This window comes from Stigmatopora argus, chromosome 6 (genome assembly GCF_051989625.1).
Source record: "Stigmatopora argus isolate UIUO_Sarg chromosome 6, RoL_Sarg_1.0, whole genome shotgun sequence".
In the NCBI taxonomy this organism is placed as follows: domain Eukaryota; kingdom Metazoa; phylum Chordata; class Actinopteri; order Syngnathiformes; family Syngnathidae; genus Stigmatopora; species Stigmatopora argus.
This window is the reverse complement of record NC_135392.1, coordinates 14,503,859-14,521,477: the sequence shown is the minus strand read 5'-3', so window position 1 is coordinate 14,521,477 and position 17,619 is coordinate 14,503,859. Positions and strand designations below refer to the sequence as shown.

General features: G+C 40.0%; 1 protein-coding gene across 1 annotated transcript; it reads right to left on the bottom strand.

Annotated features, from left to right (window-relative positions):
* Nucleotides 1–219: 219 nt before the first annotated feature.
* Nucleotides 220–15,257, bottom strand: rybpb (RING1 and YY1 binding protein b). Its single transcript, XM_077602174.1, has 5 exons — nt 15,053–15,257; nt 14,346–14,468; nt 3,346–3,714; nt 3,181–3,279; nt 220–2,938 (listed from the first exon to the last, which is right to left on the bottom strand). The coding sequence occupies exons 1-5, from the start codon at nt 15,076–15,078 to the stop codon at nt 2,689–2,691; spliced, it is 867 nt and encodes a 288-aa protein (XP_077458300.1). The 5' UTR covers nt 15,079–15,257; the 3' UTR covers nt 220–2,688.
* Nucleotides 15,258–17,619: the final 2,362 nt, after the last annotated feature.

Below are 17,619 nucleotides of genomic sequence, written 5' to 3'. Positions count from 1 at the left end.
AACAGTAGGATGAAGGATCCAGTCATGGAGCGAAACCTTGCTCATGTTACACTTAAGTGGGTTTCCAGCTTGGACAATAACTATAGACTCTACTAAGAAACCGCAAAGGTCATTGGAACTGCTGCTGTTTTAACCATAATAATGCTATACAATGTACACAGGGCGAAGATAGTTGCAAGTTGCGTTTGGGTGTGAAAAGAAGAGCTGGGAGAAAAGAAGTAACTTCAACAATTTTATTTGTGAAAAACTACAAGCAAAATTCATAAATAGACATTTCTATTTGAAGCAAGAAGGGAACTGAACAGATTAGCCTATAAGCGCAAAGTCGTGCACATGCCAGGAACATGTTGTGTTTCAACATTAGAAGCTGGACAAGAAGCTATGAATCGCTGAAAATGCTACATACATTTTCACACCAGAAACAGAATGTGACCATTTCACAAGGGGAAACAATGACACATCAGCTGGAAGTTAAACAAACCCCAAAAGAAGTTCAACTTAAACGATTAAACAAATAATGGATTATTGTACTGTTCTACAAATGTTTCCACATTTCTTTTCAACAGAACAATAAGTTTTAAAAGCATTGTACAACAGACATCTTCATAGGAGGAAATGAGCTTGTATAATAATACACTGAGGTGGGAATTCACGTTTATGATATACAGTCAGTAAACAAGCATTCTATATTTGGATTTCTGACAAAGAAACCTAAAAAATGTAACCATCTTTACACAGTAAATTAAGGTTACTGGTCGCACACAAGAACAGAACTGCTTGCGCGGAAAGGAACAGTAGAACAAAAGACGTCAGCTTCAATGCCATTTCATAGTGTTTGCAGATTTTAAAATTCTATGTACAAGCAATGTCATATACTCAAGTGGCCACTTGTCAATAATTTAACACATATCTTTTCACTTGCAGTACTACATGGTTGTAGATAAGGCAAGCGAGACGATGGCTTTTTAGGCCCATTTCGAAAAGATTGCATTAGAAAACAGTTTTGAGTGTGTTTGTGTATATGTGTGTGTGTAAAAATCTAACATTTTTAGCCCGCTAAATTCTCTTGGCCTATCCCCACCTTGAACACTGTTGGCATAATTTGTACACAATAAAATACATGATTACATTTGAACAATTTCTTAAGAGCAAAAGGGAGAAAAAAAAAGTATACGAGTTACAAAAATGATTATCCCCGTGAGAAAGCACACGTAAAATCATGCCCTGCTGGGATGGATGGACCTCAGTCACAACTATACTGGGCCGGTGTGCGGGCAATGGCTCGGATGTGGCGGGGGGCTACATCTAAGGTGAGGTGGGTTCACTCAGCCCGCCTCTCAACATCGGTATGTGTCCAGTGTGGCGTGCTGGGCACAGCACGAGTGAACAATAAGAACACCATTGACATGGATTATATTAGTCTTTATTTATTTAATATGTTATTCATCTCAAACATTAGATAATTGCAATAACCGCATTTCAAATTGTTATTCATCTATGTATCTTGTTGATATGAAATTCCTTTGGTCCTTCAATAAATAAAACTAAGATATCATATACACATTTATTCTTTATACATTTTCATACATTTAAAGGAAATTTGTTTGTTCTCATATCAGCTATTAGTGGAAGTGAATTAGAAGCCTTTGAACCCATGTCTTGCTGTTCTAGAATATGAAAGAGCCATTGTGATTTAAATTTTTACCTCCAATGACACATTTAAATTGCTATTTAGCAACAAAAAAACGTTCATGAAATGGTCGATAACAGAATTTATTTGCACTAATTTCTATCAGGTTTTTTAGGCGTTACAATAAAAAGATATCATACGTTGAGGTGTGTTTAACAGTTCCTTAAGGTTTCACCAAACCGTACTGTGTGCAACCATCCTTCAGTCTTAATGCCGACATAAGAGCAACATCACTTCAATTGGAGTCAGAAACCTTAAAATTATCTCCATGTAATGGACCAAATAGCAACAGCTTTTAGTGTTTTACACAACAGCCTTCACTTTACAGTTAAGGACACACAATACTGTATAAAGATTATCATTTGAAAAATGATTACTTGGACTTCTGAGAACGGTCCCGACAGTGTTCCGAGTGTAGACAGTATTGTTGCTCAAAGGGAGTGACAATCTGATTTGTTATTATAGAGTGTTTGGGAGATCTGCAAAACTTTTCACAGTGTATCTAGCACCTTCGTGTGTGTGTGTGTGGTCTGGCAAAATTTCAGACTGCAATGAAAACACTGAGGGTACGATCAGTCGGCAGAGCTATGCAGCCAAGCTTCAACACGACAAGGAAAATATCAAAGTATACAGGTGCGACGGGTAATAAATAAGGGTACAATAATAACAAAAACGAGGGTGGTTATTGTGCCCGGCAAAGAAATGTTCTCAACAAAAAACAAAAGAACGAGTTGGCCTCACATCCACGTTCAAATATAAAACAATACATACAAGTGTCTTGAGGCTAGCATGGGGGTTTTCCTCTTTATAGTCCGCGGCACCTTTCCTCTCCGTTAGGCGCAACACGCTACCTTGCTCCATGCCAGCACCTTACCACATCCAGGTTGGTCATGGCCTTGGGGAAGGTGAAGTCTCTCCCCCTCAGGGATCCATAGCATCCATTAACATGGGGTGAAAAGACGGTCGAGTGGGTGGGGCCCCAAAAGAAAGGGGGCCCCTTAGAAGGACTCGTCATGCCCCGCGGATAGATCCCCTTTGGGCGTGGAGGCGCGCGACGAGCCTTTGTCCATACTCTCGGAGCCAGAGCTCTGGTGCTGCTGTTCGGAGCCCGCGCTCGACGTAATTGTGGATGAGGACGTGGAAGAAGAGCGGCTCTTCTCCTTAAAGTCTGTGATGATCACCGTCACGTTGCCCACGGTGATAGCCAGCTGCTGTGCCGTGCTACGGTCGATGTTCTTCAGCTTCGGCCTGAGGGATAGAATTAGGGAGAAAGCGTCAACAGTGTCAGCTAAACGGTCAAGTCAGAGTGCAACGACAGTGATTTGCCACATGCTTCTATGCTAGCGTACATCAGTTCTTGACTTAGGAGTTCATTTATTCCGTTTTCCTTGTATTTTGAACAAAATATATATTTGTTTTTGTTAAAAACAAATGGTGGAAAAAAAATCACAAACCCCAAAACCTATTGATTTTAATTGTGGAGTACACACCTGGAAATGTGATTGTTCTTGTTGGTCTTAGTTGCTGATTTGCCAGACTGTATACTCTGTTTGTCACTGGGTGGACTCTGGTGGTTTTCTGATTTGGGTCTGAGAGAGGACAGCGAGTCAATGACATTCTCAGCAAAATGTCTCTGTCCGCCTATGTGCACTCACCTCCTTTTAATGGTTGGTTTCTTTACAACGGCCGGGACGATGTCTTTCTCTCTGTCGGCTTTGTCTGGGTTCGGATGCTTCTTTACAACGGCCGGGACGATGTCTTTCTCTCTGTCGGCTTTGTCTGGGTTCGGATGCTCCACGTCGCTCTTTTCCTTGTCGGGAAGTGGCGCCTCTATGCTGGGCCTCACAATCTCTGGACGTTCACCTTCATGGCGAGGTTCCCCAATGGCGGTGTCACCTTCACCGTCTGGCCGCTCCCTGTCTGTGCGCTCGCTTCGCTCCCGTCGCTCTTTTTTGGCAGGGGGCGGCATCGGGTATTGTTGGGCCACCTGCTGGGCCACTAGCTGGGAGTTTATCCTGGGTTTCCTGTGGAGAAGAGTCAAGACACAAATATGGATTAGCTTCCCGAAGGCAGTCGGTGCTCAAGCGCAAGTGATGTACGCCAGAGGTAGCTCTTAGGCTGCCTTGGAGTAGCGGCGTTCGACAGCTAATCTCATTAGACTGGGGCCGTCATAAAGTGAATGCTCGGGATCATAAGGTGGGACATTTGCAACACATCACGTAGGTCTTCTAATCTGATTAGAGCAGGCAGAGTCCCATTTGTCACAGACTGACACTCAAGAGGGTGTGATGGAGCTACCACACTCCTGGTACATTTGGCACACAGCAAATACGGCATGTGCCACAAAGTCGTTCCTCTATCATTTCAAAATCAGCAAATAAGCAAGAAGAATTCAGAGAATATAGAATCTCAAATGAAATGATTCATTTTTCATCATATTTAAACAAACATTTAGTTGGACCAATAGTCTCCCATTGGAAGCCCAAAATGACGTGCAATACAGATGCCAACCAACATAACACGCATTTGAAGTCGTGCAAGTTTCATGTGAGGCGAGAAAGAAATTTGAAGACCTTCACCGTGGAGTGTGGTCCACCTTTTGAGGTTCCACTGTACACATCTATAAGACACACGATGTCTTATTGGTGACATTTTGCAATAGGTAAATGACAGAACCTGGAAGTCCAGAAGAACACATGAATCAGCACCTCCAATGAAAATTCATAGATTCTACTTTCATTCCATTAAAGCACACAGTGCAACATTCAAAAACTTTTGAATCCTAATCAATCAAGCATTACTTGAAAGCTACGTGGACAAGGGTTAAGCATCAGGTATTAACTCTCTTTTTAGTCTACCAGCCTTACACTTTCAAACATTAGGCAGTCAGATTATCCAATTTATCTCTCAATGGCCAGCAACAAACGCACCTAATCTCTTGCTGCCGCTATTTCAGACTGTCCGTGCACTTGAGTAGTTGACCACAAGTCAATCGGGCAATAATAGAGCATCACGTCAAGATGCTCACGCCAATCAATACACCGGCTGTTGTGAATGATGATTAACCATGGGCTGCTCCAGTATGCATTACCTTGCATAGTTAGAAGGAGCCCGCAGCACTTGTGTTAAGTGCCCATGGGGGACCTTTAATGGGTTCAAAATTGATGCTAATATGGACAAAATGTGCCTCTCAGCTTGGCTTTTCATTTGAAAAGTATAGCGTCTATCCCAAGGGTCCTTAAATACCAGAACGCAGACTGGGCCAGCCCTTATGCCATCTGGTACCAACATAAAAAAAAGTTTTTTTCCTCTTCTTGCATATTAAAAGTCTGGGGTGAAGTTAAACGATATCAGAAAAAAATGATACATAGTTAATGCAATATATACATTTTTCACATTGCAAAATAAGAAATCTATATATAAATAGATTAGGGGTGTAACACTTGACATGGAATGTAATGACCTATTTCGGTTTTGCATGTTGAGTTGGTTCAGTTGCGAAGCATTTTAGTTTGGTTTAAAGCATTTTTTCCGCATTTTTTGGGGGGGTACAAACCAAGCCTGCGTGCTGTCGCACTTTACAGCTGCTGTAAATCAAACCTCTGGGCAAACATGTCAGCTGTGGGGGACTACTTCTCTTTAGAAACCAAAGCAAGTTAAAGAGCATTGTGTAATAATTGCAAACAGAACATTTCTTGAGAAGTAACCAGAAGGGCTGTTTTTTTTTTAAATATAATTTGTTGCGTTATTTTCCAATGTGTAAAATAATTTGATCCTCGAGTAAAAATACTGCATTCTGACCTCTATTATTTAATTCAGCCGTCATATAAATATGTATAAAGCAATTAATAGAAATTTGCTGCTTAAAATTCACATAAATGAATGTAAATGATAGCCCTGAGTCTTGTTTTTAAGAGTTGTGTAGAAAGCATGCTTCCATCTGGATGACAGATGACCTCAAACCAGCTGAGGTCATGGAAGGTCACAGACGAGCAATGTTTTTTTTCTCCATTTCTCCTCTTATAGGTTGTATACAGATAGTGAAATCGACAGTCGTAGCAGAGCACACAGCATTGTTTTCAGCCTTGAACATTTCTTTTTGTTAACAGCACAAAAAGGTCTCCTCTAAAAGATAAACTTTCAGCTGCTTGTTTTGACTGCATGCCATCCATGCTATGTGACCCAGCAAAGAAGCAAAAACATTTGAATTCTAAACAGAATTTCGTGCATACTTTATATAATAAAAGACGTTGCATTCATAAATATAATTGTGGACTTCCGTCTTATCCCCTCAGGTATTCCCCAATGGTTTAGTCCAGTTCAGCTCAGCTTCGCTCATGTTTGGAAAGGCCTGATTTATTGAACATGTACAAAACAGCTGACATAAGGCCAACAGCACACAGGGATTCCAGAGTGAAAAACTGCCATGTTTTTGGATGTATAGAGACAACCTAAAACTCCAGGAAATCCTCTGTTTTAAACTGAGGAATGCTGTTATGAGGCAGCCGGAGTAGAAATTATGTTCACTAAGTGTTTTCACAATCACACTTTCAAACTAATAAAGGATTACCTTTTATAATTGGGGAAAATAAGGTTACTGAAGAAACATTACTACCAAAAAAATTCTTACATTGTTTGTGAATGAATAAAGCAATACAAACAAATCTAAATACTTTATATACGTATTAAGGAAGAGCGTAAAATATTGAGTCCAACAAATGAAATGAGTGCTTGTGCAGAAACTGGCTTGTGGTTGAGTTTTGGACCAAAAGGCATTGGGTTGCAGAAGGCACCACGACATGCTTAAATATTTACTTACTGTTCACACGTCCATTGCCAACACAGGTCATTTACATAGAGACATTTGTAAACTACTACTCAAGTCCTTAAATTAATCTGAAATCAGTCTAGTTCACTTCATTCAAAACATTCATTTAATTATGTTCAGTCCTTAAATTAATCCAAAATCAGTCTAGTTCACTTCATTCAAAACATTTATTTAATTATGTTCAGCACTTAAATTAATCCAAAATCAGTCCAGTTCACTTCATTCAAAACATTTATTTAATTATGTTCAGCCCTTAAATTAATCTGAAATCAGACCAGTTCACTTCATTCAAAACATTTAATTATGTTCAGCCCTTAAATTAATCTGAAATCAGTCCAGTTCACTTCATTCAAAACATTTATTTAATTATGTTCAGCCCTTAAATTAATCTGAAATCAGTCCAGTTCACTTCATTCAAAACATTTATTTAATTATGTTCAGCGCTTAAATTAATCTGAAATCAGTCCAGTTCACTTCATTCAAAACATTTATTTAATTATGTTCAGCCCTTAAATTAATCTGAAATCAGTCCAGTTCACTTCATTCAAAACATTTAATTATGTTCAGCCCTTAAATTAATCTGAAATCAGTCCAGTTCACTTCATTCAAAACATTTATTTAATTATGTTCAGCCCTTAAATTAATCTGAAATCAGTCCAGTTCACTTCATTCAAAACATTTATTTAATTATGTTCAGCCCTTTGGTTGATCGGCAACCAGTGCAGGGTATAAATTTAAATTTCAACTTAAAAAATTTCCTCCAGAATAGTAAATATTACTAAAAAAAACTTGGCTTCATGCGGTTGTCAATCCAACAACCAACAAGCCATAACCAAAACAAGGTGTAATAACCAAGAGCAGAACTGGGAATGAACTCAAGAGACCAACTGTTGAAATTGCTCCCGCATCATGCTGCTGCCAATACCTTCTGGGCAAAATCACAGAGAATGAGTGCAAACCCTCACAGTGGGAACTCCTGGACAGTATATTACCTCTCCTTTCCACTGCAATCAACTGTTGAGAGCCACCCTTGATGTTTAGGGTATGTATGTATGCTGCGTTTGAAACGCTGAAATAATTTGATCCTGCTATTCCCTTTCGTCGCAACATCCTTTAAAATCACTTTGCTCATTGACTCAAGACTTGTGAACCAGTTTAAAATGACTGCCAAACGTGTGCCGCTTTTGAAAATTTTCTCTGTATGGCGCCATGAGATCAGTATAAATAGTGCATGTTAGTGGGGATTTTGGATATGCTTTGATTAAAGAAAAAGTAACTGATTGACTGACTTTCGGCTTTTCCTGTCAGGGGATCCCACAACCAAACTTTTTTTTAATGAATTTTATTTTTTTTTTTTTAAGAAAAAAATAGTTTGATTTAAAAGCTCAGTAAAATTGTACTTATGGACAGCAGGGTACAGGTAGATTGATTTAAAAAGATTATTTATCATGAAAAGAACAATATCTGCAGACTGTATATTAATGTAAAGTATGAAAGACACTTGCCACCCCTCCTGCATGTGTAAGACTAAGTATGCGAATTGAGAAAGAGCAATTAGTGGAACGAGCAAGTGGTGGTGATTGAGGTAGAGGGGAACATCAAAGCTTTAGTTAACACAGCTCTTTGTTTCAAGTGTTGAGGAGGACAAGCAATTATTTCCTACCAAAATGAGTGAATGCAATGGCTGAAAACACAACAAGGCGACGTTGAAGGGGGGTTCTTCGACCATGGCCAGTGAAGAGATCAGACTAATACGCAGGGACTGATTCAAAAGCAGTCAATACCCACACTGTACTCAATAAAAGTAAAGCGGCTTTCAGAACAATGCAATCACCAAATAAAAATTACATCGATGAGGCTCGACGTCTTGAGAGTGCACGTACACGCCAACGTGGTGACCGAGCTTCATAGCTGGTGGCCACATCACCAGTATGTAAGAAATTACGCACGGCGCAGCCTGATCCTGCATCACATCACTTACATCCTGCATATGAAGAGGCTGCGGGGGTTCTGTTTAACTACAAAAGATCCCTATCATGTGCTGACAACCATGAACCAACAAATGATCATCATGCATTCATCTGTGTCGACACTTGTATTACACTTTGAGGATTATGTTGATGCACGGGAGGCTATCCCATCCCCCACCAGGGTGGAGGGTAATGGAGCAAAGCCTTGTAGTAGAATTGTGGTTTATTTCAAATGTGTTAACCAGACATTGGATATGCTGGTATATTCTATAAACATCACATGGTTTCTCCAACAGAGCGACTGGCAATCATTTCAATACATTTTAAAATACCAGTTATTTTATGGAAATTCAGCATGTAGGAGTTTTCTTGCAAATGCAATGAACTTTAGAGCTCACAATGTAAGGATTTTTATAGATAACAGGCAAGTCAGGAATCACCTAACGCCCGAGTCACACGCTGAATGTGAAAATTACCGCTACATTGTTTTCTAGTCTGAATGCAGCTGAGCCAGTAACGGTACAGTACAGGTCACATCACCCAGTAGTGGTATATTATGCCTGAGAGCGGCTTGAGTAGTTCGTGTCATGGTCTTGTGAAAATTTTGAAAATGTTCCAACATGAAATTGTAGAGGGAAAACAATATTCCACTAAACAGGAGATACGGTTGGCTGTTATGCTTGTGCTGAGAATCTTGCAAACGCAAGCTGCTGTCATGCACTGTCAATCAAATATAGTAAAAGGATTGAAAGAATAGAGGCCTCTTTTCTCCGTTTTGGAGCGAGGATGCGCTTGTCTGACTATCTTTAAAATCTACCAGTCAATCACGTTTTGGCCATCTCTGCTTTAGCGTCAGTCTTTTTTTGTTCCTGAGCAACTTGATGTGTAATAATGGCTGCAGATTTTCAACACACTGTAAACCCTGAGAAAAAGGCTACATGACTCACCACTGAAGGGTCTTTTTCTCTCTATGATTGACCTTTCATGTTGTAAACTGCCTGGAAGTTCCAGGCACAGACAGCATGCCATTGCCAAGGCAGTATGAGTGGATTCCAGCAATATCAAGGTATCACATTGCTCAGATCAATCATTTACTAACTGCTCCATCATCCTCTCTTGTCTTCTTCCTGACACTGCTCTATCTTTCTCGCTCCATAGTCGCCCCAAAGGTAACCTTTTCTGAATAATTATACCTTTAAGTAGGTATATGCCTAACCTCTTGTAAGGCTTTCTGTTATTGGGTCTGTCTCTTACAGGCCAGACTGTCACATCAGCTTTGACAAGTTTCAATTAAGCAACTGGCATCTTTGAGATAAACTGATGGATTAGATTTATTCTTTGCAGTCAACACTGAATACAGTCAGCAAACGAAGGGATACATGTTAAGAAGTATGAGAAAAGAAATGCATTGACATGAGAGCATCAGATGTTTATTTCTAGTGTATCGCAAAACTAAGTGAGAGCAATATTACACATTAGGGATATACATTAGTGGATGAGTTGGATGTAATGGACCCTCGTGAATGACTGCCTTGGTGAAAGTTGAAATGGGAATACTGAAAAGTTTTTGCATAGTCAAATTAGACATGTAGAGAACATGTATTATTTGTCTGTCACACTTTTAAACTGTTTCAAATTATGTAGAAATTACATTTTAGACAGACCAACCAATACAGCCCCTTTTGTACACTTCATTCCAATTTATTTATATTTGAGTTTTTATTTTTTAATGATGCGTAGAATGATATGGTTCATAACATGAGTCGATGTTTTTTTGTTGTATTTTTAAATGAATAAGACCTTGACCGGTAACGAGTTATCATGACATACAACTCTATATAACAGTGCTCTGGGTTATCTTATTTGCAGTCAACGGCAGAATATTGCATTTTATTCTCATAGTTAGAATGGCTTCACATTGCAAGCATGGTGGCTCTTTATTGTACTCAGACCTGATTTCTCTGCCAAGCTCGATGGTGGTGGTATGAAGAGAAAAGACTGTCCACACTGGCTCTTTCTCAATGGATAATGATGTGCTTCATGCTGCTTTCAAGCCCCTTGAGACTCTTGGCTGAATGAGCACACCCCCTTTAAAAGCCACCTATATATCCTCTTTTTTTGCAACACTCGTGCACATACTTGGACAGAGATGGATGCCACATTGAGACAAATCTTCAGCTTTCTGATAATCTAATCTCTATCTGTAAGCATCCATATGTTCCAAGTATCAGCAATTCAGCATAAACAAACAGCCCTTTTTCCCCTCTCGTTATTGTCCTCAAAAGACTTTTTATGAATTCTTTGGACACGCCACACTCTCTCGCTGTTACACCCAGTTGCTTGCATTATCATTTTTCCCTGAATGGTACGTACGTGCTACAATTCGGTACTCAACATTTGTCTTGTATTGTAAAACTGCCAAATTGGCTATTGTATTTAATCTCTTGCACTCTGCCAAATGCTATGAAGTAATTACGAACTTTTAAATCTGCTAATTAACATGTTAAGATTATGTTCTGTCTTACCCAACACAACATTCACTGCAGATACTTATAATGCTGGATAAGCAAAAGCATTTTTTCTATAAGCAGGGCATGGCTGGGCTGAGTGGGGAAAGGGACTGAGGGCTAGGAACCAAGGATAGAAATTGAAATCCAGCATGCCCGTCTTATGTAATGGCATTTTCCATTTGTCTTAATATGACAGTAGTGGAATCTGCAGATTATACTGGCTCCATTATTGTACATGACAAACAGGTAGTCAAACAACCCTCACTTTCCAATAATTGCACAACCGCATAGACACACGAGAGCAAACTTTAGGGTTTTGTGTTGAGTCATTTTTATTTTTCTATGCCATTTCTCAATAAATACACCTACTGTCATGAATGCAACCTATGATTCATGTTTGAAGTAACAGCTTCAGAATCATGACAAAATCCCACTCCACAATTTAATGGTAGGGAAACTAAGTTAAATGAATTTGATTGATTAGAAGAACCAATTAATGTCTTTGCTGATTTCAAGCTTTTCAATAGAGCTGTTTTTAGATGACACAAAAAGAAGACCTCAGACTTTTATTGTATTTAAATGGAATCAATTTAAAATGGTGGAAAGAGAGATATCACAACACTGCAGCAGTCAGGGAATGAGGTGCCTTAAGAGTTCCTGTGATGTCTACCATTTATCAACTTTAGAGGGCTCTTAATGTTTTTCCCCCTGGGCCCCAGGGCTGCCAGAAGAGCATACCAAACATCCCCACAAAGCAAACTGACATAAAACTACAGAACACAGCGCGATTGGGGTTCCGATGGCAGAAATGTCTTAATGATTGCCAACATCAGGGATTCTAAGACTAGCACTGAATGGGCTTGAAGATGAGCATTGGGGTCAGGTGCAAACGCCAGTCGCTTTCTTGGTTGAGAGTCATAGAGGTAGCGCCTGGATTTAGCCTACATGAGTATCAAGTTACATCACCGAACAGGACTGGGTCAACAGGTTCGTGAGGCTGCTCTTTAATGGGGAGGAGGGACTGTCCCCAGATGCTAATGTCACAGCCAGTGTTTGCCCTTGTTAACACATATTCTTGCCTCGATAAACACAAATTAAAATGGTGACCTACAATTACCTGCTCATGGCTAGTTTATAAGAGGCATTCAAATTTTGCAGCAGCGTGAGCTTCTACCTGCCGTCATTATCAATCATGTTCAGTGGTTCCCATTTTCGCAATAAAAAAAACATTCTGTATTGATGTTTAATCCCGCTTTGCTTCAGTATTAGCCGCTTTTTTACTTAAGTGATTATTCAGCCATTGAGACTTGCTTCCGAGGGAAGCCATGCAAAGACAACAGGTTAAAACACAAATAAAAAAAATCGTAAAGCATGCACACATCAATAGAAAGGTTAAAAACATCAATGAATGACATTAAGAAAGTTGTTTTTAACAGCTTCACTGAAATGTCCTTTTCATTAACGAGCATGACTTAAGTGGAAAGAAATGAAACTATTTTGACAGCACCAGCAGAGTGAACTCCGAAGTCAAAAGCCAATCGAAGTGCAATTAAAAAAGCGCAGTAATGAAATCTTATGTTAATATATTTGGCAGTTAATTCTGTTTGAGTGGCCTGATGTCTGCCATGCACAGAATGCCTTTCACAATGACCGATAAATTACATCCTGTGCTGTTCCCATATGTTCCTGATGAGAGTTGTAGGTGGCTGAGCAGAAATTAAAGTGTAATAAACAATATCCTGTTATAATCAATTGGAATCAAATACAAATGAGTCAGAGACATTTACCAGGAATATCAGCATTGCTTTTCATATGTTCATAAAATGAATTTTGTTCGCTTTAATTGCGATGAAAAAAAATGGGGGGTGGAATGAATTTGCCTGACATGGTTGTGCAAAGAACAGCTGGCATGAGTCTATTACAAGACTTTTTTAAACAGGTTACCCCACCCGCACAAGCAAGTTCACAGAGAAGGAGAAAAGTGTCACTGTTTATAACAGGAACATCAGACGGTCAATATGCAACTACAGCAACATGCCTTCAACAATCCACTATAATCCCATTCAGTGGGAAGCACTGGTACTCATTAAAATGAAAGGCAACCTAACAACTGCATGAATCAAAAGATTCTGTTTTCAGATTACAAACATACTGTAGAAGACAAGCAATGTGCTGATGTCACTGGCCTAACAGAAACAACTCGGTTTTTACCGAGGAAATATGACAGGGATGCCTCTGACACGCTTATCTGTTTCCTGCTTTCGCGGCTCATGCTCAGCATGCATCATCAGCTGTGGTCTTGAGACGCACGCTGCTGAGGAAAAGGACATGGGGGAGGGGAGGCAGACAATTAAGACGAACGTCTACCTTTCAGATTCATATCAACTGAGGTATGCCTGCCTTATCCTGATGGGTGGTTGCCAAATACTCATAGTAAAACCCAAGCTGAAAAGGTTAGAATCTGATGGCGTCAACATCAAACCACAGATGATTCATCTGTGTTTCACGCTCATGACACAACTGGTGGCATACATAAACAAAGTTGTCACACACTTATTTGTCATCAAAAAGGTTCTTTGCCAGGAAAGAGGGGGTGCTGCTATTAAAAAGAACCTTTAAGGGAATCCCATCGTGTTAAGTAATTTGGTGATTTCATCTCCATTTCTTATAAGAAATGTCACCTCAACATTTTTATTCTCGCTGAAGACAGGCACAAACATGCATATGAGTCATTTAAAAGAGTTTATTCGTATACTTTTTCTTCCAATAAGCGCTTGGTGGCAGAACTTAAATAAAATTTAAAAAAGACAAATTCTATCGACATCAGGGTAATTGAAAAATACAAACAATTACGGAATGACTTCACCTTTTTATCCACTCTTGCCGCTTCTGCACACCTTCATAAAGCTGCAGTGGCAAGCTTTACCTTGCCTTAAAAGATATGCAAATCTCAAACGGATGAGCTTTGCTCAACTCATTAACTGTCACTGACGGCACTGGGCGTCCAGTCCATCCCGACTGAAAGCGTCTGGCAAATCACTGCAAACGCCTTCAAAGGCCTTGAAACATGAGCAATTAAATCCAGTCCTCCCACTTTAAATCAATTGGACATCGACTGTGATCAACGGCAGACAATAAGTTAAGTGAGCATCAAAATTCCCACAGATAACTTAAGTTGACATACCTAAAAAAATATCCATGCAACAGTGGAGCTTCCAGAGGAAAGTGATCACGGACGAAATGGGGGAGAGTGAGGAACACAGAAGTGAGAAAGTGAGAGAGAGTGATTTTGTGTGTGAATGTGAGTGTGTGCGTGCGTGTGTACGTGAGAGAGGGAGCTACGGTACCTTGTTGATGTGCCCTTCCTCACATCGCAGATGCTGCATTTAAAAGCTTCGGCTGTGTTCCTAAAGGTGCAGACGCTACAGTCCCAATAGCCGTCGTCAGCTTGTTTTGCTTGTCTTTTTGGCCTGACAAACAAGACACATGTTTAGGATGAGTTCCGATGAGGGGAGTCCGTTATTGACACATTTCCTAAACGAACACGAAAGGGTGGATCGGTGGAAGAAGGGGACCCGATCTGGGCTCGTTCAAATGCACAGTGCAGCGCAGGTTTGTCCCGTCAAGTGTACCTCGTCGATTAATCTTCGAATTACTCCCGAGCGGACGGACGGACGGACGGACGACCACGGACGGCTGTCCGTTGTATTTCCCCCAGCAGGCAGCTAGCATAGCAGGCAGCGCTCATTATTTCCCAGCATCGAAGCTTAATATGTCGCGCATTACTAAACCGTGTCGAATTCGACATCGGGCCGCCCAGTACACGGCCTCGAGACGGAAGAGCCTTTCGGAGAATGCCAGGCGTCTCCTGTGAAAAAATCCCTTTGTTAAGTGGCCGGGGTTGTAGTGCGCTCGAAGCCGCCATAGTGACTGCACTATTCTAGCTAGCCGAGTGAAAAAGGGAGAAACGATCCCGAGTGAAGGCAACGCGTCCAAATATCGAGCCCGTGGCGCCTCGAACACGTGTAAATGGGTCAACGGGCGGTGGCTTTACCTGCTAGGGCTCTTTTTGTCGCCCATTGTGAACAATATTCCGCGGGAAATAAGAAGAAAAAGGGGCCTCCTTGAATTGTCAGTGAGCGTGCTAGGATCCAGATCGAGCCGCTGCTGAGGCTGCTGGCAGACAGGCTCCACTCAGCGCTGGCTCCAGGCACGGCACAGAGACTGACTGCACGGCGTCATGTGATCGCTTCCGTCCAATCACAGCGCGAGGAGCTTTAAAAGTCTGGATGGAGATTTCAGAGCTCGTCCCATAACTACTACTGGCACTATTTGACTTGTCTTCACCTTAACTCACCCCGTGCTATGGACGGACGTCAGAGTTAGTCTTTGGTTTCAGGACATAACGCGGCAAGGGCGAATGGAATTGCAATCCTGAAGCATTTTTTCTTCTTCAAGAAAGTACAAGTTACGTTTTGGGAGATTGGATTGCAACGGGGATCAAAGGATGCGGATCAGAGGAGGCAGAAATTAGAATTGGACGAAATTAGTGGTGGGTTTCCCCAAAATATATGAAAGAATATGAAAGATATAGCTTGAGAGTATGGTTGAGCGTGGTTATTAGAAACGAAAAGTACTGTAGTAAATCATTTGTGTTATTTCTAACTACTAAATGCATTTGTAAATTAATTAAATGTGAATAAAAGCTATATAATAAAATCAAAACAGCCCTTTATCACACACTGAAGTTGTTTTTTTTTATCCAGTGGATTGAACACATTTGCCTGCCAGATATTGAATTTTCTTAAACTGGAAGGACTGGCTGTGAATCATGAATTCTTATGTTCCAGTGTTAAGTAAAAAAATAAAAAATAAATAAATAAAACTTTAAAAACACACTTTGTTACCAAAAAAAACAGCTGTTTCAACCCAAAGCTTTAATTATGTTTCACACTGCAGTATAAGTTTCTGATGTAATTTCCATTATTCTTATTCTATCCGCTGGGATACTAATTTACAGCTCACCTGATTCCCCAAAGAGCATCAGCCTAATAGACAATGAATGCATAGCTACAGGTTGTTGGAGAGTCAAGGTGTATATATTTTTACGTTAAATATACAATGAACCATACATTTTCTTCTATTATTAAAAGCATGCTGGGTTGCAAATATTTGTTTAAAAATACTGAGAGAAAAGATTGCTGTGATTTCCAAACAATACCTGTTTTGATCATTTGCCACAGTGGAAAAAAGCACTGCAAAGAAAACAGTTTCTTTTATTCAATTGAATATTACCTTTTCTCATCAGCGTGCAAAATGATTCTGAGATTTGTGAGCTAGATAAAAGAAAACTAAATTAGGCAAGGCTTACCACCTCTTGAGACTTTTTCTAAGAGCATCCCTTTTCTTCAGAATGTGTCTGTCTATGTTGCAATAAATATGACATACGTATACATCTGTGTTTATACTGTGGAATGTTTACACTTGACTCTTGAGTGGTTCAAAATCGCTGTTAGACTTTTCAGACTTTTTTTCATCCATCCTCTGCAAAAGAGACATTTTTAATCAGTCTTTTGCGCTCACGGCTGTCAGACGGCGTCATGGAATGTGTCGTTGCTCCTCTTGTGAGCCTTCACTCTGCCCAAGTGACGGCTCTCAGCGGGGGAGAGCTTGCATGAATCGTGTATGCTCATTAGCTGCTCTCCACGACTCCAGGTCCCATTGTGCGTCCCCTATTCTGTTTCAAGTGAATATATCTGCCTCAACATAAGCCTTCTCTCCACCCAGTGATTACCGCTGCTTATCTCGTTGCACGATGTGCTAATTGGGCATCATCATGATGGCCAAATGACAAATACAATTCAATAAAAGCCTGTCTTACTATTTGTGTAATTAGAACGTGGAAAAGGATCTTTAAAAAAAACAAAAACAATATTTACAGATATTTTATTCTGCTGATTCATTCTTTGGCATAACAGGGCAATAATACAGACATTCACGAATAGAGAGAATAATCAAGGCTGAGCATCCTTAGTTAACTTAACAGCTAAACAAAGATTTTTCCCAACTTGGACAACATTTCAGAGAACAAACACTGAAGCCAGTATTCAAGTCGACAACACTGGTGGATTTAAACTTGATGGGATGCTCAAACAATACACAAAATGAAGGAAGCAAACTAGTAATGGGCAGATTTATTTACTTCCAAAGTCTTTGTGAAAGTTGTCGTAAACCCTTTGTTTATGACAGTTGCTCTGCACTGAAAAACCAATGTGACATTATTTATTAGACCATTCTCTGTGCCAGCGCTATCATAATTCTTTTCTTGACAGTTAAGATGTTTATGACTTGTGTGTATGCTTACACGATTTGATATCTGTAATTCTGAAATGATTACTGTACTTTTTTTAATTAGAGAGCACCTTTTAATTTTACAATTGCCACCCAGGTTGAGCAAAGTCGTACATTTAATATTTCATATTCAGTCAGTGCCATTTGTCAAATGTTAATGCAGTGTGAATTATGTGATTAAAACATAGCGTTATTCATTACCTTTTAAAGAAGTCATGACATTTTAGAGCTGACTTTGAGTTTGACATCAGAAGTCTGGTTTCACATTGC

Bases quoted from the DNA above. Each gene is read 5' to 3' on its own strand.
- rybpb (XM_077602174.1), bottom strand. From the start codon at position 15,078: ATGGGCGACAAAAAGAGCCCTAGCAG. The intron at 3,280-3,345 runs GTGAGTGCACAT...GTCCTCTCTCAG, and splicing joins AAACCAACCATTAAAAGGAG to ACCCAAATCAGAAAACCACC. The intron at 2,939-3,180 runs GTGTGTACTCCA...TCTATCCCTCAG, and splicing joins AAGAACAATCACATTTCCAG to GCCGAAGCTGAAGAACATCG.